Raw genomic sequence first — 26,450 nt, 5'->3', positions numbered from 1 at the left:
TGAGAGCAGATTCATGGTCTGTCCTTCATCCTTACCTCCCAGTGGTTTGATATGAGCCAACTCACGTGGGATGACCATTTTGAATCAAACCATTCCTGTTAGTCATTTTTTTAACCTCAACGCTATAGTGTTTTATCAGAAAACCTTGTTCTTTCACATTATCAGATCTGCTGTCTAATACATTGATTAAATGTAGGAAGTGAATAAGGATACCATTGTAAAAAGTGTCTGCGAAAAGAGCGGCCATGGAGAGTTAATGTGTGTGGAGGTCCAGATGCCTCTGTCTTTGTGCCTGTGTCCAAGGTGATGCCTGTGTTATTTATTTGAAAAGAGTCGCTGGGCCATTCATTGGGCCTGCAGCTCTTACCATGTGCTTTACTTTCAATCATTCAACTTTGCTTCGTCTGTCGAAATAGGAAAGATGCTATTTGTCTTTGTCTATTCACTGGCTTCAGCTTGGTCTTGCCCCTGCCCTTCTTTCTAGTGAATAATTTAAGCACATTGACCCACAGCTGTAGGGTTATCTATCAGGAAACAAGATGGACAGAAACTCTTCACAAGTACTTTGTGAAGTTTTTAGTAGCAGTGCATCCAAAGTCAGTATTCGCTTCCTGGGATTCAAACTCCATGACCTCTACATTATCAGCGCCAAACATTATGGGAAGGAAGAGATCTGATGTGGTTAACAAATTCATGTCTAATTTTATTATAAATACAGATTTATATAACCAAACCTGTCCTGAAGTTTCTTTGTATCGCCCTCCGTTCATGCCTTTCAGTTGAGTTGTGTTGCTCTGACACATGCTGAGAGTCTTTCCCAGTAAATGTGGGAGGGGAAATTGTGCAAGGATTCAGCTGGTAAGGCAAGCCTGGATCTGCCACGCACTGTTGAGGAATTTAACATTTTCACCCTTTCTCCATTAGTAAGCTGTCCACGAACAACATAAGAAAAACTTTAATTTCAGTGAAAGTCATATTTCACTGATATCCAGAGGTGTGGTGTTAGTTACGATTCACTTTCAGGGTGTTGTGTTTCACTAGAATATTTCAGTGTGTGATCAGGGACATTAAATTGTACATTTTAGAGTACAGGTGTTGACACAAAGATTTTCTCTTTTACAGGAGTGCAGATATGACTACATATTAACTTCATGGCATCTCCACAGTCTATAAACCCTCCAGAAAAAGGTTAGTACATGGCTGCTCCTTGTTTTCTGGATGTGTTCGGTTATTCAAATATGTGACCGTGGACCACAAAACCAGTCATAAGGGTCACATATTTGACACTGAGATTTATATATCATTTGAAAGCTGAATAAATATGCTTTCCATTGATGCATAGGACAATATTTGGCTGAGATGCAAGTATTTGAATATCTAAATATTTTTGGTTTCATTTTCATTTTTGTTTGTTTTAGTAACATATCATTTTTATTTTAGGAATTTTAAATGCTTAGTATTTAGTCATTTTAGTGCTTTATTTTATTTTATTTTATTTTTAATTTATTTTATTTTATAAAACCAAAACACACGTTTTAGGTAACAGTAAAAACTCAGCTGTAGGATTTCGATTTTTTTTTACTGTTAAAGGAGAAGTCCACTTCCAGAACAACAATTTACAAATAATTTACTCACCCCCTTGTCATCCACATCGTTCATGTCTTTCTTTCTTCAGTTGTAAAGAAATTATGTTTTTTGAGGAAAACATTTCAGCATTTTTCCTCATGTAGTTGACTGATATAGTGCTCAGATTTTGAACTTCCAAAATGCAGTTTAAATGCGGCTTCAACCAATCCCAAATGTGGATCCCAGCCGAGAAAGAAGGGTCTTATCTAGCGTAACGATCGGTTATTTTAATAAAAATAATATAATTTATATACTTTTTAATGCCAATGTTTCCATTTTTCTTTTGAAAATAATGATTGATGATTGTGTACAGTCACATTTATTCAAGGCACATTACCTAATTACGCTTAAATTTAAACACTTTAAACAGGTAAAAGACTTTATTAATGATTACACCACATTACATTTTTATAAAACCTTTCTTAAAAATGGTATACAAATTTTTCAAATCCATAAGAAGTCAACATGAATACGCCGAGTTAAAAACAAGTCATTAGGTGAAATATGGACAAACTCAGCAATTATATAGCTTCAAAATGACTATATTTCTTGCTTAAAATGAACCCAAAATAGGTTGGAAATTATCATTTATTAATATGTTAAATAAAGGAACATTAATTAATGGGTTGAATAAATAATAAATAAATAATACACATTTTTTAAATTGCTTATTAATAAATGCTCACCTTTTGATTTTTGCTGATTCCTCTAGTAATTATGTTTCAGATTTTTAATTTAAACCCTACTTTGGGTTCATTTTAAGACAGCCATATATTAAGTTTTAAACAATAGTTAAATGAAACTACCTAAAAGGCTGGGTTAAACATTTAACCCTTTAACTGTCACTCCCTATCTTGAACATAGATATGAAAATGTACTATCCAAAGTTAATTTTTTATAATTCATGAATGAAAACATTTTGTAATTGATTTTGATGTACAGTTTCCATGGTAATTCAATGTCTGATTTTAATTTTCAAAGGATGAATTTTGAGGTTTTAAATTTTCAGATGATATATAATCTCTTAAGATTTCTATTGTGCAATAGGGAAAAAGGCAACGAAGAAAGTCTTTTTGTGGCAAAGGTCAGAACTCCTGTTATGATGTAGATTTTAAAGGTGAACTCTTGTCATAAACTAATCCATTACTTTTACTACATAATTTGTAACGGAAAAGAATGGTAAAATATCTATTTAGGAGTCTTAGACTTTCGTATCGATATATAGTTTGTCATGATTAGATTATAATTTATTTGTAATATAGTGCAGTAAACTTAGGCGTGCAGTCAACATAGAGCGGACGGAGACAGTTAAAGGGTTAACCCAACCACTGGGTCAAAGCAACCCTAGTCGCTGGGTTTGTCCATATTTAACCCAGCAGAGTTAAGAGTGTATACATTAAGGCAGAAACTTGACACATGTGTTTTAAACTAAATTTGAGCAGATTTTCTTCATTGTTGACACACTTATAAGTCATTAAACCACACACTATGATTCAAATTCAATTCTTCCGAGCCCAGTGGTGCTTAGTCATGATTTGCTAGTCCTGCCAAGATGTTTGAGGAGGCACGTCATGTGACATCACACTGTTCACTGCACTCTTTGCTATAAACAAGGCCCAAACAAAGGGTATCTGTGCATTACACATTAGGGTGCGCACTTTTCAAACAAAGAGAAACCATAATGACAGCGTAAGAGCTGTTAATGACCCGTGCGCGTAACCTGTACTGGTATATTACAAAACAGTACAGTGTGTAAAACTTTGAAAGAGTTACCCAGTTGAGGGAATACGGCATTACCCTCTTAATCTCCAGAGAGCTTGTGAAACTGCTTGAGGGCTCGGCAGTGCTCAAGGTAACTGACCATATGCTCTGCAAAGCAATTCCTCCACCATATGCCACCTGCTCTTGACACACAACTATCCTGCAGCCATGGAGACTGCGTGCATGACACAGTCGCTTAAATTTCTAGTTTCACCCAAAATCCACCTGGCTGGGGCTAAGAGGTTCTCATACTTTTGCTGGAGGGAGGGGGAAAAGGACAAGAAGCACGGTAAATGACTGTTTTGTTGGTTAGAGTAATAGTTGAAGAGAATAGAGCACCTGAGCACTGCATGATTACTGACCTTTAGAGTCATTTTCAAGTCATGTGAGCTTATATTGACTTGAGTAACTCATTTGTGTTGTTTTATAAGATAAGGTGCGCTTTGGAAAAATTGGAGGGAACTTAGAAATTTCAAACTGAGAAATGTGAGCATAGAAATTTCTCCTCTGTTTTAATTGGCTGCTATATTGTTGATTTGCACCGTTCACTTTCTTGTAGCAAGTGAAAACATTTACTAGTATGAAGTACTTTCTGTTGAGTATTCGCTGTAGAGACCATATGGTCACATGTGTAATCCTGCTCGTCACATGATCTGTTTTTCTCCATGCAGTGCAAAAGAGTAATCTCTATTCCTGTTCTTTGGCTTCTTTGCTAAACGTAATGCTCCAACAACCGGCAATAATTGCCAAAAAGTGATGTCATGTTTTGTTGCTTAACTTGACTTGCAACAAAAGTTATATGCTGTCATTATTCTATTACTTCTGGATTCAGCTCACAACTCACTTACACTTTTGGTGCATGTAACAGATTGTTTTCATCTGTATTATTTTGTCCATCTGTTCAGTGTTTGTGGTATGTGTTATCAGAGGGAGAGAGTTTTGGCTTTTAGCTTGTGAGTTTTGGGTGTTTTTCCATACAAATCTGATGACTCACAAGGGTTTTGACTCCAGTGTTTTGGTCAAAACATATTTTTGATCCTCTTCTTTGACTCAGTCTGGCTTAATAATGGAATACAAATGTAGCTGCTTAGATACAGAATGTGCACCGAATCATGAAGAGCTAATGTTTTGTATGTTGTGTTTATGCTTTAATGTGAAATTGCATTATGCATACTAATTCAGAATGTTTTACTGTAATCAGTCCATAGCAGGCAGGTCCTAGGGCTTACACTGTGGCTTAGTGGTTACACTGATAAACACAATTCTTATAAAGTAAAATTGATATACAGAGTTATTCTGTATTCTTAAAAGCAATTTTAATATTTCCAAATCCACATGTGTAATGTACAATGAAGCTTAGGGTTTGGCTTTTTTGAAAAACACCCAGAACAACCTGGCAACCACATAGCAATGCTCAAACGTCGACAGCAGTTTGCCCAAATCAGTAGGGTGAATCAGCATCAGTGAAAGTGAGAACTCTGGAAATCAAAACTAGTAATTAAATTGTCATCGGATCCCAAATTCACTTTTACATGTTTGAAAATAAATGTGTGTTGGCAGTGTGTGTACTCAACCACCCTATAATGATGATCCAACCAGTGTTTTTTTTTAAAATCCCTATAAATAATAACCCCTTTCTCAGATTCTTAGCTGTGAGATGTCACACAGACCAAGGCCGCTCCCACGATTGTTGATTGACGCGGCCGTCTTATCTTAGACCCGCCCTGAGTGAGTTGTAAACTGTCCGCCATTGTTTCAACACAGGAGCAGGAGTAGACAAGAATGTCTCCTAAGCGATTGAGGTGTTCTGTTGTTGGATGTAATAATGAACATAGCAATCGTCATTTACCCTGACATCTGAGCCACTGAAAACGCATAGGATTACTTTTGTTTTTGAAGGGATTGCATCCCACGATCTGCCTAAATGCGTTTATGTTCGCACAAATCATTCGTGATCCAGCTTCACCTACAGAAGAAAGGTTTTTTATAAATCTTTACAGATTGCCTTTCCTAATAATGTGCTAGTTAGCAAGTTTCGCAGCTAAATGCGGCTTAAGTTTACAGTCTCAGAGAGAACCGCTCATCACCCAATGGAAGAGAGGGGCGGGATGAGCAGAGCTCATTAGCATTTAAAGGGACATGCACCGAAACGGGTCGCTGTGAACAGAGCTGTTTTTGACAAGGTAAAAAGGGTGTTGTTTTACACTACTGTTGAGAAATTGTAACCAAAGTATGTTTTAGACTTTTCATTAAGACCCTAAAGAATCATATCAGCTTGTGGAAAATGGGCATCCGACGACTCCTATAAGTCAAGACGGCAAAGACAAGGCTGGTCTAATGTTGTATCGTCTTACCTAAGCGCCCCATCACATAACATGAGCTGCTTAAAATGAAGAAAGTTATCAATATAACTAAAATTCAAAATGGTAAGCAAGTCCTGATTTGTTTATGTTTTGTATATCTGCATATATCTCATATATACTTCATTTTTGGCTTTTCCTTTTGAATGACGAATATAGACTATTGATAGCTGTTGATATAGACCAGTGGTTTTCAGACCGGTCCTGCGAGCACCCCTGCCCTGCACATTTTGTATGTCTCCCTCATCTAACACACCTGATTCAACTCATCAGCTCGTTAGTAAAAACTGCACAACATGAATTGAATGTGTCTGATAAGGGAGACATACAAAATGTGCAGGGCAGGGGTGCTTCCAGGACCGGTTTGAAAACCACTGATATAGACAGTTAATTCCATACATGCAGGTGCAGAGCGCACATGCTAGTTTGGAGTCGGCCGTAGTCAGCGCGATGCATTCAAGCGAAGAATATAATTGCGGGTGAGCAGTTTTTGAGATTTCAGGATTCCCCTATTCATTTAGTTAGGACTTGGTCATGTATGAGCTGCCGAAGCGTTGCAAATATGGTCGCCGATTGAACAGACTTTCCTTGAAAGGAACTTTGGTTCAAGCCATGCTTTTTGGTCCAGACACATTTAGAACCCATTAGCAGTGTTCAAACAACCACTCAAAACACAATCGCAAATCTTAAAACAACCATTTAGAACAGTCAACGTGACGACACGTTGACTTTTCCAAGATGGCTTACAGCATGTGTTGACGTGTCTGGAGTGGTCAAATGTGGCATCTACTTATACATGTCTATGGTAGCAACTGCATAAAACAACAAACAGAACACTAATGCCAAGTTCACGCAACAGGATTTTAAGCCTGATTTGCAAGTCAACGAGCTTGTCGACAGGTCGGGCTGTGATCGGGGGCAAATCAGCGGGAGCTTCAAAATCAATAAGCGTGAACTACTCAACAGCGCATCAAAGAGGCTCGCTGACACCTTGCCGGCGGCAAACAAATATCTAGCATGCTAAATATCTGCATCGGTTGGCCGACTCGACATCCTGTGGTGTTTCATGTAATTCCCGTTCCACTTCTCGCGTGTTTTTGTGACAAAATGTGGCTTGGGGACCGTATAGAGTCATTGGGTGACAGAGTTGTTGTTGGATCATGTAACGTGTTACCTCCTGTTGTGGATCATTTACGTAGTGTAACACCACAACCTCTTCAAGACAGACAGCAAGTCATGTATTCTGCACAGCACAGCACAGCAATCGGCTGATGTTTAAAGTCTATGTAGTCTGAACTAGGCTAAAAGCAGCATTCAAATGCTCAAAACATCTTAGCAATGATATAGCATTGTTAAAACAACCACCCAGAACGCCATCGCAACACTCATACATCCACTTAAACAACGTAACAACATTTAACAAAAACAACCACTTAGAAACATACCTGTCAACACTCCCTTTTCCCAGGAGTCTCCCTTATTTCACACCAATCTCCCGCCCTGCTCCCATTTTGTTATTTTCAGGAGCTTCTCAGGAAATTCCTTTAATTTGTATGGCCCAAACCTTTATATAAGAATATGGCTTACAGTTATAAGAGTAATCACATCATTATATTATTTCAGGGTTGTCCAGTTGCCAGATCTTGTATGAAACTCACACAATCAACACGTCATACAAATTTCAACCCATTTTTGACCTCAAACCTGGCAACCTACAACCCAGTTGCACTGTTGGTATCTGTGCAGGTAGGAGACATGGGAAGTTGAATCAAGCATTACTTATTAAGAGGAGAAGACTCAGTTGGTGCAAACATGTAAAAATAAATACATGTAAATTTAACAACAGCTGGATGGAAGAATTTAATTTCATATCTCGGAAACCATATCAACAATGCTCAGTTAGGTGCTGCGCCATTTTTGTGAAAACCTGTACAGTATATGAACCGTAAATCATGTTTTTTAACAGTCATTTTAAAGACCTGCACAAATAAAATTAATACCATATGAGCGAGTAGCGCAATGTTTATGGTAACATGTCAACACTTCCAGATTTTGGTATCTCAGTGTTGACAGTATGCTTGGAACATCGTCACAACACTACCCAGATACATAAATACAGATAAATAAAGGTTCATTCTGATCTTGTCTCACACACACTGCAGCGTTGTACTACTTTAGAGCACTGATTCCCTGTGGTCAAACAATCACGTTTAAAAGCCACTGTTCTCACATCAGCTTACATTGGATTAAAAGTTCTGTAGAGTGTGGAAAATTCTGTACACAGTAATCATCAGAATATCTCTTCTCTTGTTTCTGATAATGTCCGGATATTGAAATCATCCTGCAGACTCATTTTTTATAGGCGTTTAAGTCAACTAGGACACTGCACAAAATGTGTCACTCCCAGGGTCCAGATAACAAGCTGGCGAATGACTGACCATCAAGACTGAAATATGGTTGAAATAATGCAAGTTCATGCGTTATTTTTTTGTTGAAAAATGTTAAAACAGTGTTAAAAATGTAGAAAAATGCTGATGAAAAGTTGTTGAAAATATTCAGACGACATTGAAACCACTTTTAATGGTTGTTGTAAAAAGGTGAAATACTTATAAAGAAAGTCCACTGTACAGTAATGCTCAAACAACCACTTAGAACAACACAGTAAAGCTTAAACAGCCACCCAGAACACCCTAGCAACTACCTAGCAACCATTAAAAAAAAAAATTCAGAACACCCTATTAATCACCTAGCAATGCTAGCAACTCGTAATAATTAATAGATGGCTGACTTCTCCATTTGTTGACATGGCATGGTTAGATTCAGATGGTAAATATCATATATTATGTTGGGTGTTTATCTTAGAAATAATCACCATGTTGAGAATGAAACCATCATTTTTAAAAGCATGATATTAATCATATCATATAATAAAATATAATTTGTTGTTACTTCTATATTAAATTATAATGGGATCTCCTTCAACGCTTTCAGAATCTTTACTTTTTAAAATGATTTTGTTTTTGTAGCTTAAAAATATATTTTTTATATTAAAATTTTATTGACCATATATATTGGGAATTTTTTTTTTTTCAAAATAAGCAGAAAATTGTACAAACTTTGCTAAAGTCACTGTTTTGAACAAGTGTTAACTTACATTTACATTATTATTAAAAAAAATGTTTAAAAACATCATTACATTAAAAACTATTAAAAACTATTAAAAACATAATTACATTATTTAAAAAAAAGCATAAGTATTTATTTCAATACTGTGTGCCTTTTGCCCCGTGCTGGTGAGGCTTTTACCCCATGTGTGGGGTAAAAGGCCCCCTTTGCCACCTACATTTTATAAGATTATTAAACAAAATAAACGACTTGTATGATTCATTGTCACACAAAATCCATTGCTTCATAAATGCGCAGTGAACAGCACATTTTTTCTTAAAGTGTGCCTTTTGCCCCTTCATACCCTATATAGAGGCCTCATTAGCGCCTATTTCTATGGACCTCTATAAATAAGCCATGCACCATATTGGTCCAGTCGAAGCTGTTCCATGAACACTTTCATTTGGACTTTGTGTCTGCAATCATAGTTATATATAGTTATTGTATTGCATGTATTGCACCGGCTGTGCAATTTGTAGCATCTTGGAAAATGTGTTGATTTTTACTTTGAATGACGACACGTTGACTTTTCCAAGATGGCTTACAGTATTTGTTGACGTGTCTGGAGTGGTCAAATGTGGCATCTACTTATACATGTCTATGGTAGCAACTGCATAAAAATGCTATGGCATCCGGTTTTGCCTGGGTTAGCACTATTCACATTTTTTCAGAAAATGTAAAAATGTGATTCTTAAACTATTTTTTAGTTAAAATTACCCTTTATTTGTTATTTCAGAGTCTGTGGTCACTGCTGTGACTCAGAAGGCCCAGGATGAGGAAGAAGAGGATGATGAAGATGAGGAAACTGGCGAGAAGTTTGAGTTTGATGACACCGACGATGAGCAGAATACAATGGAAAACTCTGTTGAGAATAAAGAGTCAGCAACTCCTCATGTGGAAGCTGAACATTCAGAGAACACTAATGGTAGCACTGCCACAAATGCACTTTATTGTCAAGCTATGAAGCGTGTCACAAACCAGAATCAGCAGGCGGTAAACGGAGGGACCCCCACTGGCCTGGAGGACCAGAATATCCCCACACAACCTCACACAACATATACGGGTTAGTATGCAGTTTTAATCTATATTGTATATTAGATCTCCTCACTGATTCTTGAAACATGGGATACAACTAATTTTTGTAAGAATCAATGATCTGTGTGTTGAAGAATGAGACATACTTTCTGTTCTCCTTGCAGAGATGGTGGCCAGACAGTCTCCTGACGGGTAAGGATGTTTGTGTTAACACACAGTTGATTTTATGACAGATTTATGCTTTATGTGCTATAACCCAAAACATTTTCCACTTGAACAACTTGATCCTTGTTATTCCCACAGGATGTCATTCATAAAAACTATAAATCTTTTACTGTTTGAGGTGTTTGTGCCCCAAAGGACTTTGCTCTATTATCCATTGTGTCTTAGCTGTATAGTCCTATGGTTGAATATCTACCTTCTTACTGTATCAAATATCAAACATCTTTCTCTGGCTCTAGTGACATCTAGTGGTAATGTGACGTGACCATGAGCACACAGTGACTGATAAGAATAAACATGAACGGACAGTATTTCAATACTTCTGCCTTTCTGTTTTGTTTTAGGAGTTCCGTCTCAACGGAGGCAGTGGTAGCCGAAGAACAAACAAGCTTTTGGAAAAGAAATAACATTTATGAAGGTATTATACTTAGAGGATTTCTCTAGTGTTTGTGGTTATAAATGTTGTGAGATGAATCTATTTAAAGCAGTCTAGCTGGACGTCCCAAAATGTGTCGCTCACAGAGTCCAAACACCCAGCCGGCTAGTGACAACGTGGTTGAAATAATGCAATTTCTTGTTTCAATGTTGAAAAAATAATGAAAATGTGGAAAAAATTGAAACAACCTTTAATGGTTGTTATAAAAAGGCTAACAGAATACTTGTGAATCAGTGATGAAATTTTAACATTATAAATGTAAGATGTTGATACAGTGTCGCAATATCAACGCTGGTTTGATTTGCAAAACAGAAACAAAGTTCAGCAGTGATCCAACCTTCATCCATGGTATTGATTCACTTGAGAATAAACAACGTTTGGGAGCAAATCCTGGCTGGGAAGGCATTTCAGTACTTAAATCTGACAAATCTGTTTGAAAATGTATCTCCAGGTTCATATTTTGGTCCTGAGGGCCTCTATACAGCTATCCAGCAGTCTCCCCACAATCATGCTCAGACAGGTTGGTGGCTCTGAGAAGGGGCTGTGCCATGCCTTTTTGTAAATCCACACTAAGGCACAAATCAGCATGGAAATTTGAAATATAGCAATGACTAATCCAATCCAGACCCACAGGAATCTCATGGGAAAGAAAACAACACACCCATGCCAAATGTCCTTCAGCCTAACAAATTAGATTCTTCTGTGATTTTTCTTGAAAATTCATTTGCAGTCCAATCAAATAACACTACAAACAAGTAATCGTGCAAACAAAATCATACAATGAATATAAAATCCTTTATAATATAATTCATTTTCCTAAATTGTGAAATTTGCATTGGGGAAAAAAAAACATGCATGTTCCAAATACTTCATGTAAACTAACAAAGTTACTTGCCATAATTTTTAAAAGCCCTGGTAGCGTCAACAATTCAACGGCCATAGTAGAAGTGACTTCAAAGCTGTGTCCCTTGGCTGTTAAACAGTCTCTGCTATGTGTGTGCAGCCCCAGTTCACTCTCGGGAATGGTTCAGTGTGGTTTCAGAGCTCACTCTGCGACTGCATAAAGGTACAATCCCAACTCCCCAGGACAGTTGGAATAGCTCTGCCGTTTTTGTATTTGACTGTAATCATACATAGATCTCCTTTTTCTATTACACGGCTCTCTGAAATACTTGATTCTGATTGGTCAGTCCCCACCTTCAGCCATCTGATATTTCTTAATAATCTGTGTCGCCCAAGGCAACACTGTATAATCAGTCTGCTCATATTGGTAACTTAAACTGGTGCTACTTTCATGTCTCTTACGGCAGACTTGCTCTTTCTTGCAAGATGCACCTGGCACCTTCTTTTTCTCAATTGCATTGATAATTACACTGCCGTTCAACTGTTTGGGATCAAAAAGATTTGTAATGTTTTCATTTTTAATGATAAGTTTCTTATGCTCATCACAGCTGCATTTATTTGATCAAAAATACAGAAAAAAATATGTATCGTAAAATATTATTATAATATAAAATAACAGTTTTCTATATTTTCTTAATGTGATTGATTCCTGTGATGCAAAGCTGAATTTTCAGCATCATTACAGTCTTCAGTGTCACATGATCCTTCAGACACCATTCTAATATGCTTATTATCAGTGTTGGAAATAGTAATAGTTAATAGTTCATATTTTTTTTGGAATCTGTGATACATTTTATCAGGATTCTTTGATGAATTAAAAGTTACAAAGAACATCATTTATTCAAAATAGAAATAATTTGTAACAATATAAAATACAGTTAAAAAAGTAGGGTCAGTAAATTTATATTTATTCTTTTTTTATTTTTAAAGAAATTAATACTTTAATTCAGCAAGGTTGTGTTAAATCAATGAAAAGTGATAGTAAAGACTTTTCAGTTGTCAAAGAATCCTGAAAAAAAAAAAAAAGAATCTTAGGTTCCAAAAAAATATTAAGCATCACAACTGTTTCAAACCAATGATAATAATAATAATAGTAAAAAAAGTATATTAAAATAGAAAACCATTATTTAAATTGTAATACTATTTCACAATATTGCTGTGTTTCTGCATTTTTGACCAATAAATGCAGCCTCGATTAGTCTAAAAAAACATTTAAAAAAAACATGAAATATATTACCAATCCCAAACTTTTGAACGGCAGTGTACCTCATAGGATTTATGTTTTAATGTTTTAATGCAGTGTTCCTCTTGCTGCAAAGCTGATTAGTTTGTATGTTAAAGTGAACCATTTTTATTAGCAGAAACTTTAAGATAAAAAAAAATAACTTAAATAAGAATTTCATGTCAAAGAACACTACCATTCAAAAGTTTGGGGTTGGGGTTGATTTTTTTTTTTTTTTTTTTTTTTTTTTTTTAATGGTTTTGAAATCTCTTATGCTCAAAAAAACAGTACAAGCAGTAATATTATGAAATATTATTACAATTTAAAGTAAAAGTTTTCTATTTTAATATATTGTAAAATTTTATTTATTCCTACGATGGCAAAGCAACTGCTTAATACTTTTGTGGAAACCGTGGTTTTTATTTATTTTTATTTTTTCAGAATTCATTGATGAATAGAAAGTTCAAATGAGCAGCACAGATTTAAAATAGATTTTTTCAATAAATTTTTGTAAGATTATAAATGTCTTTATGGTCACTTTTGCTCAATTTAATGCATTCTTGATGAAAAAGTATTAATTTATTTTAAAAAATCTTAATGACCTCAAACTTTTGAATGGTAGTGTAATTATTAATATTTGGTCAGTAGCCGTGTAATAATAAGTGACCCTGGACCACAAAACCAGTCTTAAGTCGCTGGGGTATATTTGTAGCAATAGCCAAAAATACATTGTATGGGTCAAAATTATTAATTTTTATTTTATGCCAAAAATCTTTATGAAATTAAGTAAAGATCATGTTTCATGAAGATATTTTGTAAATTTCCTACTGTAAATCTATCAAAACTTAATTTTTGATTAGTAATATGCATTGCTAAGAACTTCATTTGGAAAACTTTAAAGGTTATTTTTCAATATTTTTATTTTTTTGCATTCTCAGATTCCAGATATTCAAATAATTGCATCTTGGCCGAATATTTTCCTATCATAACAAACCATACATCAATGGAAAGCTTATTTATTCAGCTTTCAATGAAGTATTAATCTCAATTTTGAAAAATTGACCCTTATGACTGGTTTTGTGGTCCAGGGTCACATAAGTGGTCTATTTTTATCCCTTCTGTAAAGCATAGTTAGATCTGTCTGGATCCCTTTGAACCCTGTCAAGTCTTCTGTGTTTCAGACTGTTGGAGTATTTTGGCATCACAGCACTTAAGTTTTAGGCTATAGATAGACATATTTTAGTGCACTGCATTGATACTGTGAATACAGGCTGTTGCTGTGATTGACAAATAGCGAGAACTGGCTTCTATAGCCACTTCCTGCTTCTGTCATTTCTAAACTCTTTTAGATGTTTGTGTCTCAGTGTATAAACATTTACATATGTGCAACATCACACTGACAATTATTGTCATCTACAAAGCCACATAAAAACATCCCGGGTTCAATACAAGTAAAGCTGTACTAACAAGATCTGTGGCATGATGTCAAAATCATTTTTAGCCACACATATTGAGAGAAATGCACTTATGCAAGTGCAATGCTAGAAATGTGACTATTTCCAAATAGATCTCACACATTTTTACAAACTGCGAGATAAGAGATGATTTTCTGTTTTGAACAGCAACATTCCATGGTTGCTTAACTTGGGTTTACCCTGGAATATTCCCAGGAAAGATATTTATATTGTACTCCTACTCCTAATTAATGTGTTCTCAGAATTTTAAATGATGTCCCTCTGACATCCCAGACAGTAGTCTCGATATATCCTTCAGATATTCAGAGGCCTAAACAGTTTAAAGAACCTTTCACTTTGAGATATTTTGAGTTCCCGTGGGGGAGACTCAGCGGGCGACTTCATTAGGTAAAAAGAGGTTGTCAACAAATCTGCATGCACTGTCACACTACAGACGAGTGTATGTATTGTCGATCCGCCGTTCGTGTAGGAGTATGTTTGTTATTTTGTTTTACTGTTGTCAGAATGCAAGCCCAAAACTAGGTTAAAAGGATTGTTAATGTGCTTTTCTGTGCTAATCAGTGCTGAATGTCATTTGCACTCAGTTTCTCAAACTGCAATGAGACTAATACCTCACTAAAGTTCTGATGAATGATTATCAAATGATGTTTGCAGCTTCAAAGTAGATCTTAAACCCAATGTCCAGCCCACTTAAAGTAGTATCCTATCCTTTTTTTGTTTAGATTAATGCTTAGAATATGCTCAAATACCTATGCAATTGAGTTTATGAAGTGTATTTAGAAGTTTTTGTTGTAACTATATGAATGACACTCTAGGTCTTACTTCTCAAGGGAAAGCCGTTCCTGAATCAGATGAAAGTTCACCCCCTGATCAACTGAAGGAGACCTCAGCTCCTCCTGCTCGCTCAGAGGTCATCTACGATGATGTGCCTTGTGAGAACATCACGCCACCAGATGCAGGTCAGTGTCTGACAGGGTTTCACCGGGTCCTTAAAAATTCTTAGATTTAGTTGTATTAAAGTTAAGGAAATAAAGGCCTGGTTTCACAGACAGGGCTTGGACTAAGCCAGGATTAGGCCATAGTTCAATTAAGACATTTAAGTAATTTTTAAATGTGCCTTAGAAAAACAAAGGCACTGATATATTTTAAGATCAGTCAGTCAGTCAAATTTCTTTCAGTTGAAACAGCTCAGATTTACATTTTAGTCTGGGACTAGGCTTAAGCCTTGTCTGTGAAACAGACAGTGGAAAGAGTCTTAAATGGTACAAGAAAGTCTTAATTATGATTTCAAGAGGTCTTAAATTTGGGGACAGAAAGACAAGAATTGTGATGATTAAACTTCAGACAAACAAGACAATGATTTCATTAAATAAATATGAGGACTGCACGTTTTAAGACAGATGCTGCCCTGCTTTGTGTACTGCGATTTCTGGGGAAGCCGCTATATTTCTGCCATTACAAAAGCGCCACCTTCGAAAGGAAAATGAAACCAAAAAACAGCTCGCATAAAAAAACGATTGACTATCCATTATGACATGTAGCCATTTTTATATTTATGTACACAGTAATATTTTACATTGCTGTCCTTTCATTTTTAATATTTAGTTTGTGTGCTGCTGCGCGTCCCTGTGTGTGTAATAAGCAGAGTGTATGTGCATTGTGCACCTGCCTATAGGTGCATATTACTAACGCGCTCTTTAAATAACAAAAAAAATATTGTGCACTTGACTTTAGACCAGATTTCAGTTGGTCAATGGCGCAGTCCATTTCAGTTACCTGAAAATAGCAACGTGCCAACAATGCACCTGAACACACCTCGTTTTCAGACCAGCATGTTCATGGGCACACAAAAGGGTGCAAATATATTTGCTGTTTAAACAACGTGGTGCAGGTCATGAAAATGATAACTGCATCAGGGTGAAACTAGCAATAAACACTTGCGTCACGCCTGGCACCGCATTGCGCTGGGTGCATAATAGGGCCCACAGAGTAGCGTTTTAACAGAACGTTCAACACACTTAAATGTATCTAGTATGATAAAACAGCGCTGCTTTTTTCTACATACGCATAACCGGAAGAACCAGAAGCAGTTGACTGTGGCATAATAAAAGCTCCGCTGCTTTCGATCCATGTATTGCGGTCATCCTTTATTAGCAATCGCTTCAGCATCCTCGTTTTGCATCCACGACTTTCAGCCCCATCCCGCTTCATACTACAGTGACTGTAATAAGTCTGTAATACATTAGCTCATCCATGGCCATCGACTGTGGGGATGAAGACAACAACTCCCATGATTCCACACTCAATCATGGCTTCATCAAACTACGCCTTTGTTTCTTTGTTTGTTTGAATATGCGCCCTCTAGCAGCGAAAACGTACATATTGTGCCTTCAGTGTTTTATTAGATGGATGATGTAGAGTTTCAAAAGAGATCTCAAAAATGTTACAATTTGTGCACAAATTTGCCAAGATATCAATGTTTACAACCAAAAATCAGATTTCAAACATTTCTTGGCCTGTTATATCTGCATTAAGGACTTTTAGAAGAAATATCTGACACAAAAATATCTATGAATTCTTTAAGAAAGGTGACAGATCTTCCATTCTGGGCCATTTAACAAGGTCCTTGAACCCTCTAGGGTCATCCATGAAGAGGCCATGAGACCCAGAACCAAAAAAGTGCAGCTGCCAATAAAGTGCAAATTCAGCACAATAAAATTTTACCTTCAGCAATAATTCTACAGTCAGCGCATTCATAAAGCATTGTTTATTTTCACCCTGTAGTATCTTGCTTGTACCAACCAACCCACCTACATTTCCGGTTTAGATGTACTTTGACTGCTTCCTCCTACCTCATATACTTTTTTCTTGATTATGTTTCAGAGGATGATGTGATCTATGAGGAGGTACAGAGGTCTGGAGAGTCTGGACTGATAGACGGCTGGGGCTCCAGTGAGTTTGAAAGTTACGACGAGCAGTCAGACAGCGAGACCAAGCAGCCCACCCGCAATAAGGTACAAATACACTGCCCATTTATCATCAACACTGTCAAGTTATAAAATGAACAAATTAGACAAGAGTCAAAAGCAATATCAAAACAGTGCTTTGTTTGAGTCGTCCAGCATTAGCTCAGCCAATGGTGTGTATTTAGGGGTGGGGCTATTCCTTTCCGTGACCAGTGACAGATAAGAGCGTGTTTGAAATCATTATTTTTGTTGATAATTCTATGCAGTGATGCTTGTAGAGCAGAAATGACACACTTCAGCTTTAAAAAAGTTTTTTTGGCACTCGGTTTGTTTTCAGTTCTCCTTCCTTGCTGCGTTTACCCTGTTCCTGTTCTTAGTTAATGTCTGTTGATGCATGCCGAGAGGATCAGGTCTTAATCCACAGATGTTGCACGTTATGCATGAAAACAGGTAGAGAAAGCCTTAACTAGACTAACCAGGCCTTATGCAGTATTAACTTGGGTACTTTTGTTTAAGAAAAAAAATTGTGTGTAATAGAGCTGTTTTAGTACCGTGAACCAAGACAAACACTCTCTGAGACTAAATGTCTGGTCTTCCTTATGCGGTTATGTCTATCTTCAGTTCCCTCTGTTGTTAACCTTGATGTTATCACTGTCTGCCCGTGTCACTCTGTCAGTCTCATTATTTTCCTCCTTCTCCTCTGTGTTTCTTCCGTCTTTCTTTATGCACTGATTCATTTCAACCCCACTCCCCCCCACACCGCCTGTGGACATGGCTTTGCGGTAATGGATGTAGATTTCCCCAGATGTACGCCGTCTGAAGCAACGCTGCGTCCAGACCAGGCGCGAGCTAGCCATGCGGTTAGGGGCTCGAGATGTCGGCCAACTCAAACAAAACTATGATATTAAGGTACATTTATACAGCGGTGGTTGTGTGGTTATCACTGATTCTTGAGACATGGGACAAAACGTCAACTTATGAATGACTGTGGTTATATTTTATATGATATGTCAACTCCATAAAGGAACTGTTTAGGATATTTATAGAATTTCCTATATTTTAAGTTTGTCCTGGTAATAAAAAGTAACAACAGACAAACAAAACTTGGCTCTTGCATGTCTGGTTTTCACAATATATATTAAGAAAAAAGAAATTGTAATAATAAATTAATACATTTCAGAAAAGTACCGTTTAACTGTATTTTTAATTTTAAGAATTGATCAAAATAGTAGACTTCTCACAAAAACATGACAAGGAAAAATGCACATGGGTGCAGCGTGTTTTGTCTCAGTTTTAAGGGTCAGTGCTATATTACGCATTAGACTAGATTATGTAGATTGAGTTGCATTTTCAATAGTTCGCCAAAATTTATATACAGCTAGTAGTTTATGCTAGTCATTGTACAGTGGAGAGTCATTTTTTTGTACAGTGAAAATGAAACTGTATGAATTCCACAACTGAGCAGAGAAGGACCTTGAGGGTTTGTCCTGGTGCTGTTGCACACACTGATCCACAAACAGGAATTTATCTCTTCTCTTTTAGTTCTGCTGATTCATTCTGTTCCTTGCTGTCATCTTATTCACTCAACTGATCTCTCTTTCCTCCCATAGGTTCAACAGCTCATGAAAGCAGCTAGGAATGGCACAAAAGATGGACTGGAAAAGACCAAAATAGCCATGATGCGCAAAGTGTCCTTCCTGAGTAAAAAAGACTGCACAGGTTTGACTTTTTGACTCTCATTTCCTCTTGTTAGTTTCTGGTGTTTTTTTACTGACACCTGGTAGATTACAGTACAGAAACAATGCTTGAGACTAGATGCCACTTTAAATGTTTTGTGTGTTTGAGTTATTCTCAGATAGCAAGTAGCATGTATTATTACAGAGCTACAGAATAGTGTTTACCTAGTGGGAGAAGTGAGCCAAGATGGATGGTATTGGAATATCACGTGATGCCAGTGGGAATGAGGTGTTTAATTGTGCTTTCGACTTTCAATGTGCAGATGACACAGAAGAAGATTCTGGATATCTGGATGTGACTGTATCTGAGCTCAAACATCCTCCACCTCAGCTTTCTCCAATGCCAGAAGGGCTCAGTAGCCAACAGGTGCGTGTTTGTATGTACTTATCCGTGTCGGTATCATACTCGCCCTGCTCATTTATGACATATTACATACAGTACCTTATAATATTTGTGGTCAGTAAGATTGTTTTTATCTTTGAAAGATATAAATACCTTTATTATGTAAGGAAGCATTACATTGATCAAAAGTGACAGTAAATACACTCAATTCTATTTAAAATATATTATATTTTTATTTTTAAAATGTTCTATATCAAAGAATCATGAAAAATATACATATATGAGTTTTTTGCAAAAATATTAAAGGGATAGTTCACCCAAAAAAGAAGATTCTGTCATTAATTACTCACCTTCATGTAGTTCCAAACCTGTAAGACCTTCGTTCATCTTTGGAACACAAATTAAGATATTTTTGATGAAATTCGAGTGCTTTCTGACCCTGTATAGACAGCAACACAACGGACACGTTCGAGGCCCAGAAAGGTAGTAAGGAGATTGTTACATGGTTATTTTTGCTGTTTTTTTGTGCACAAAAACTACTCTTTTATTTTATTTTCTATTATTATAATGATGCCCTTACTACCTTTATTGGCCTTGAATGTGTCAGTTGCGTTGCTATCTATGCAGGGTGAGAAAACTCTCAGATTTCATCAAACATATCTTAGTTTGTGACCCTGGACCACAAAATCAGTCATAAGGGTCGGTTTTTTGAAACTGAGATTTATACATCTGAAAGCTGAATAAATAAGCTTTCCATTTATGTATGGTTTGTTAGGATAGGACGATATTTGGCCAAGATACAACTATTTAAAAATCTGTAATCTGAGGGTCACTAATCAAAAATTAAGTTTTGATATATTTACAGCAGAAAATTTACAAAATATCTTCAAGAAACATGATCTTTACTTAATACCCTAATGATTTTTGGCAAAAAGAAAAATCAATCATTTTGATCCATACAGTCTATTTTTGGCTATTGCTACAAATATACCCGTGCTACTTAAGACTGGTTTTGTGGTCCAGGGTCACATTTGTGTTCTGAAGATGAACGAAGGTCTTACAGGTTTGGAACAACATGAAGTTGAGTAATTAATGACACAATTTTCATTTTCGAGTGAACTATCTCTTTAAGCAGCACAGCTGTTTTCAACATTGATAATAATAAGACATTTCTCCACCAAATCAGTGTGTTAGAATGATTTCTGAAGGATCATGTGACACTGAAGACTGAAGTAATGGCTTTGCCATCACAGGAATAAATGCCTTTTAAAAATATACTCAAACAGAAAACAGCTGTGTTTAATTGTAGTTATGATTCACTATATTTGCTGCTGCCCTGGTAAGCATATTGTGCTGTCAGTTAACCTAACTGAATTCAAATTCATATTTTGCATTATTCCAAATGTCACAGGTTGTTAGGCGTCATATTCTTGGCTCTATCATCCAGAGTGAAAGAAGCTACCTAGATTCACTCAAGAGGATCCTAGTGGTCAGTGACACCATCATGACATTATATATGACTGAAATACTAAATCAGGATTCTGAATGATCACTTTTTTTTAATAATGCAAGAAACAGAAATATTTCTTAATTTTATTAATGAAGTAAAAAGGAGGGCAAAATAGGAATATACCCTGTTAAAATTTTTCTGATCTTACACAGTTTAAGCTGGTTAGCCAGCTGGTCCCTCAGCCTGAGCAGCTGATAAGTGCCCAAAACCCTTCTTAACCAATAAAACTGACAATCCTAACCTTCTTGGGCAGGGTGGTTTGCTCTTTTTTTCAGTAGGGTGAAGACAAAAACAAAATATATTACATTCTAAGTAATATTGTGCTGTTAAAGCTGGGAGATTAGTTAATTCTACTGTATTATTTTAAGGCCCCGATATACTTCAAATGAAGTTTGTTTTTGTTCTTTGTTTGGGGGCAAAAACAAGTTTGAAAACATTTGACACTCCAGTGTATTCATAACCTGGTGTTGTTGTACTGTCTCACTTCTGTGGAATGAGTAATAGAACTGGAAAAAAATCTCCCGTCAAAGAAAGTGGAGTTCCAGAACACACCCACCAATTGTGTAATCGCCACAGACCAATGGGAGCTTAAAAGTGTTTAGGAGCCAAAACGAACTCCCCCAGAATGTTTGCTTCGGTGAGCTGTTTTGAACTACCGAAATGAACTCAAAACGAACTTCGTTTCGGCCTGATTTTGTTCGAAATTACGTCATATCAGTTTGTTCTTCGATTTCGTTTGAAGTATATCGGAGCCTTTAAATTGACCAAAACAGATGTGAATTTTTAATTAAATCAACAGGGAGATAAAACCCAATCTGATCAGACTCACTCATATCTTCCTGAATTATGTTTTAGGAATATAAGAAGCCTTTGATGGAGGCGGAGCCCCGGATCCTGAGCTTGAAGAAGATCCAGCCTATTTTTTATAGGCTAAAGGAGATCCTGCAGTGTCACTCCATGTTTCAGATTGCTCTGGCCTCCCGTGTATCAGAATGGGACAATACTGAGAAAATCGGAGACCTTTTTGTTGCTTCAGTATGTCTCCTGTTGTTGTACTAAAACGTTCAATTTGTGTTTCACAGCTTTTGTTTTTTTGTTCATTGAGTTTTGCTTTTTTGCTTTGGTTACAAAAAGTTGACGATTTCATTGCTTTGTCTCATTTTTTCACATTTGTTTTTGATTTGAAACACTCCATGGTTGCATAGCATTGATTCAGCTTTATGGCCACAAATATAATCTTCTGTGTTCCCTTTCACATTAAGATGAAGATTTTTGCATGAATAAGGGTTGTCAGATCTGATTATTAAAGTCAGTTGGACTTTGTAATGCTCTGTATTTAGACCCTAACATGACTCACTTTCTTTTGTTTCTGTGTTGAGGGATCTTTGCAGATGGAAAAACAGAACATCCTATAGTCAGCAGTTCTATTTAAAGTGTGCTAATTTCCTCTGCATCATGCAGACTGTGCTCTGCAGCTGAGCACATAATGTTTAAGACAGTTTGATCAGTAAAATGCAAAACACTCTTGCAAATAGTCTCTTCATATTGACAGAAAAACAAATAGAAATGCACAGTACACTCAGAAAAAAAAAGTATGAGACTTAGCTGAGTGGTGCCTTTTCAGAAGATAATATGTACCTTTAAACTACTAATATGTATCATTTAGGTATAAAGATGTACCTTTTAACTTTAGCTTTGTACCTCTTTTCCTAAAAGTGCACAGATTACAGAGCATCAGGGCTTGAAGTACATGGATCTTCTGTTGTGTCTGAACTGTGGTTTGTTACGTCTGCCACTGAGTTGATTGCTGTTTTTATGTCCTCCAGTTTTCCAAGTCAATGGTGCTAGATGTGTACAGCGACTATGTCAACAACTTCACCAATGCTATGGCTCTTATCAAGAAAGCATGTATGTCCAAGCCAGCATTTCTGGAGTTTCTCAAGGTGAATTTCCAGGCAGCACCTACATTTACACTGACAAGTGTAAAGTCTAGTTCCATTCTAGTCCCTGTCATTTCTGACTTGTTTTTGTGTTCTTCTGGGTTGCAGAAGAAGCAGGCTGCCAGTACAGACAGAATTACTCTTTATGGCCTGATGGTGAAACCAATTCAGCGCTTTCCTCAGTTCATACTCTTACTGCAGGTTAGTACTCTGAAAGCTCCAAAAACACACATACGCAAAGCAATGACAGATAAGAAGTTAAACTGTTTAACTACTTTATAATAGTGGAATTTCCTCAGACTGTTACGCATGGGGAAGTGAAAGACAGTGTCAGTGAAGCACGTTAAATTTACACACAACATGTGCTTACTATCAAAACCATGAAATGATACTGTGCAGATAATGCTGAAATATGTAAAACTTAACTCTGGGGTGCTGAGTCTTTTACCACAAGCTGTTTTTCAGGGACATTTGAGTATAGAGGGTGTTACATGGGTGTACTATAGCTTGGTTGTTTATAATGTGTTTGAGACATGAGCTGAAATAGCTAAACTGGAGCTGTGAATGAAACTGGGCTACAATGAAATAGCTCACACAAAAATGAAAATTACCCCATGATTTACTCACCCTCAAGCCGTCCTAGGTGTATATGACTTTCTTCTTTCAGACGAATACAATCAAAGTTACATTAAAAATGTCTTGGTTTTTCCAAGATTTATAATGGCACTAAATGGCTGTTGAGATTTTAAAGTCCAATAAAGTGCATTTATCCATCATAAAAAGTACTCCACACAGATCTATGGGGTTAATAAAGGCCTTCTGAAGCAAATCCATGCGTTTCTGTAAGAAAAATATCCTTATTTAAAACTTTATAGACTGTAATATGTCCTACATTACCCACTGTGAACATGTGCATGACAGTTGGAAGTAATAGATTACAGTATATAAAGTTTTAAATATGGATATTTTTCTTATAAAATCGCATTGATTTGCTTCTGAAGGCCTTTATTAACCCCTCAGAGCCATGTGGAACACTTTTTATGGTGGATGGATGCACTTTATTGGGCTTCAAAATCTCAACAGCCATTCACTACCATTATAAAGCTTGGAAGAGACAGGACATTTGTTATTATAACTCTGATTGTATTTATCTGAAAGAAGAAAATCATATACACATAGGATGGCTTGAGGGTGAGAGTAAATCATGTGATAATTTTCATTTTTGGGTGAACTATACCTTTAACAACCCTCTCACATATGACATATGTAAAATTGAAACAGTATATTCACTGAGGGTGGGACTCGATTTTATAAAGTAATTAGGGTCAGTTTTCATTTCATGTGCGCTACTGCCGGTAAATGTTAACCGAGTAAAATTCTAAACTGGTAACTGGATTGTTGTATGTGTATATTCTACAATTCATGGTTTATTGTGGCTTTGTGCATGCCACTTAACATCATTTGCTTGCAAGGGACCATCCTTGTAATTAGTGTATTGTAGGTCACTTTGCACGGAAGCATTGGCTAACTGACAAATTAGGTAGTAATTACTGAATATATACAGACATATCTGTTTGTGTTTCACAGGACATGCTGAAAAACACCCCTGTGGGGCATCAGGACAGGCTGCCACTGCAGCTGGCCCTCACTGAGCTCGAGACTCTCGCCGAGAAGCTGAACGAGCAGAAACGGCTGGCCGAGCAGCTCGCTGAAATCCAACAGCTCACTCGTAGCGTCAGTGACCGTAACCTCAGTAAGGTCAGAGAGCACTGCACTACAAGCACACACGGGACACTTCAAAGCATTACCAACCCAACAACACAATGATTTAGCTGTACAAGATTATTTGGCAGGCAGTGTGAAAGGACATGAGCTGTCAGTGTGATCAAACTGCTATTTTCCACATTTCCTCTTTCTAGAAATAGCTTTGACAAAGATGTTTCCTTGCCAGGGTGCCGCATTGTCAGCGAAAGTAATTTTAGTAGCAGCTATTAAAGCCCATTATATCAAAATGTGGGTGTTTTGTGGTGTTTGTCTGTTAGCTTTGAGGTCATTGATTTTATATTTTTAATGTATGAAGGCCCTTTTTCTACACTGTGTGAAAATAGCAAGTGTGAAAAGATAAGGATAACACATTGTTTATACTGTCATATACTGTCAAGCCAAAAGAAGTTTAAAAATATTATCTGCTAATTATTTACTTCGTACCGAAGTAACAGCATATTTCTACCCAGTAGAAAGTAATGTTTAAATTAAAACTAGAAAGCAAACATTTTGCAATTAAAATTTATTTGGATTGTATTTACATACAGTTGCGATCAAAAGTTTACATACACCTTGCAGAATCTGCAAAATGTTAATTATTTTACCAAAATATGAGGGTTGATACAAAATGCATGTTATTTTTTATTTAGTACTGACTTAAATAAGAATACAGAAGATTCGAACGCTCACTGATGCTCCAGAAGGAAACACAATGCATTAAAAGCTGGGGGGGTAAAAAACTTTTAGAATTTGAAGATCAGGGTAAATTTAACTTTTTTGTCTTCTGGGAAACATGTGAGTGTTTTCTGTAGCTTCTGAAAGTGCAGTACTAAATGAAAAAAATATAATGTTTAAGCACAATAAGAAAAATGTACACATCTTAATTCATTTCAAAAGTTAATGCATCGTTTTTCCTTCTGAAGCATCAGTGAATGTTTGAACCTTCTGTAATAGTTGCATATGAGTCCCTCAGTTGCCTTCAGTGTGAAAAGATGGATCTCAAAATCATACAGTCATTGTTGGAAAGGGTTCAAATATACAAAAATGCTGAAAAACTGAAGAATTTGTTGGAACTGAAGGATTTTTCTGAAGAACAACAGGCAGTTCAACTGTTCAGGACAAACGAGAGTCATGAACAACTATTACTAAAAAAAAACAAACAAACAAACAAAAAAAACCCAGCTGTGGATCATTTAGGTAACAACACAGTAAGAGTCAACTGTATGTTAAAAGAAAAGTCCACTTCCAAAACAAAGGTTCACGTATAATGTACTCACCCCATTGTCATCCAAGATGTTCATGTCTTTCTTTCTTCAGTTGGAAATAAATTATGTTTTTTGAGAAAAACATTTCAGGATTTTTCTCCATATGATGGACTGATATGGTGCCCCGATTTTGAACTTCCAAAATGCAGTTTAAATGAGGCTTCAAACAATCCCAAATGCGGTTGTAAATGATCCCAACTAAGGAAGAAGGGTCTTATCTAGTGAAACGATCAGTGATTTTCATTTAAAAAAATACAATTTAAATACTTTTTAATCTCAAACGCTCGTCTTGCCTTTCTTTTCCTGAACTCTGTGTACTCTGGCTCAAGACAGTTAGGGTATGTCGAAAAACTCCAATCGTATTTTCTCCCTCAACTTCAAAAATAATTTCAAAATCATCCTACATCGCTGCAGAAGTACCGACCCAGTCTTTGGAAAGTGAACATGCAAAGGAGATCAAACACCCTTAACAAAAAAGGTAAAACAGCAGTATAGGATGATTTCGAAGTTGAGGGAGAACATGAGATGGGAGTTTTTCGAAATACCCTAACTGTCATGAACCAGAACAAAAACAGTCCAGGCAGAGTAAGACAAGACAAGCATTTGGCATTAAAAAGTATATAAATTGTATTATTTTAATAAAAATAACTGATCGTTTTGCTAGATAAGACCCTTCTTTCTCGGCTGAGATCGTTTACAACCACATTTGGGATCGTTTGTA

General features: G+C 36.4%; 1 protein-coding gene across 7 annotated transcripts in view; it reads left to right on the top strand.

Annotated features, from left to right (window-relative positions):
- The window catches only part of arhgef10lb (Rho guanine nucleotide exchange factor (GEF) 10-like b), a 61,707-nt gene that overhangs the window by 786 nt on the left and 34,471 nt on the right, over nt 1-26,450 (top strand). For 2 of the 7 annotated variants that reach the window (XM_051095815.1, XM_051095814.1), the window contains exons 2-17: nt 1,123-1,188; nt 9,649-9,975; nt 10,112-10,139; nt 10,514-10,587; nt 11,057-11,125; nt 11,609-11,671; nt 15,036-15,164; nt 17,089-17,219; nt 17,967-18,080; nt 18,782-18,890; nt 19,171-19,274; nt 20,662-20,739; nt 21,616-21,795; nt 22,587-22,703; nt 22,809-22,901; nt 24,288-24,458. In XM_051095815.1, the coding sequence (XP_050951772.1) occupies nt 1,152-1,188; nt 9,649-9,975; nt 10,112-10,139; nt 10,514-10,587; nt 11,057-11,125; nt 11,609-11,671; nt 15,036-15,164; nt 17,089-17,219; nt 17,967-18,080; nt 18,782-18,890; nt 19,171-19,274; nt 20,662-20,739; nt 21,616-21,795; nt 22,587-22,703; nt 22,809-22,901; nt 24,288-24,458 (1,824 nt within the window). In that variant the 5' untranslated portion in view covers nt 1,123-1,151. Of the gene's footprint in view, nt 1-1,122; nt 1,189-9,648; nt 9,976-10,111; nt 10,140-10,513; nt 10,588-11,056; nt 11,126-11,608; nt 11,672-15,020; nt 15,165-17,088; nt 17,220-17,966; nt 18,081-18,781; nt 18,891-19,170; nt 19,275-20,661; nt 20,740-21,615; nt 21,796-22,586; nt 22,704-22,808; nt 22,902-24,287; nt 24,459-26,450 lie in introns of all 7 variants that reach the window. The other 5 variants (XM_051095813.1, XM_051095817.1, XM_051095816.1 and 2 more) reach the window with 5 other exon arrangements.

Source organism: Labeo rohita, chromosome 23 (assembly GCF_022985175.1).
Source record: "Labeo rohita strain BAU-BD-2019 chromosome 23, IGBB_LRoh.1.0, whole genome shotgun sequence".
Classification (NCBI taxonomy): domain Eukaryota; kingdom Metazoa; phylum Chordata; class Actinopteri; order Cypriniformes; family Cyprinidae; genus Labeo; species Labeo rohita.
Note: the sequence above shows the minus strand (reverse complement) of the source record. Positions and strands in the feature narration are given on the sequence as shown.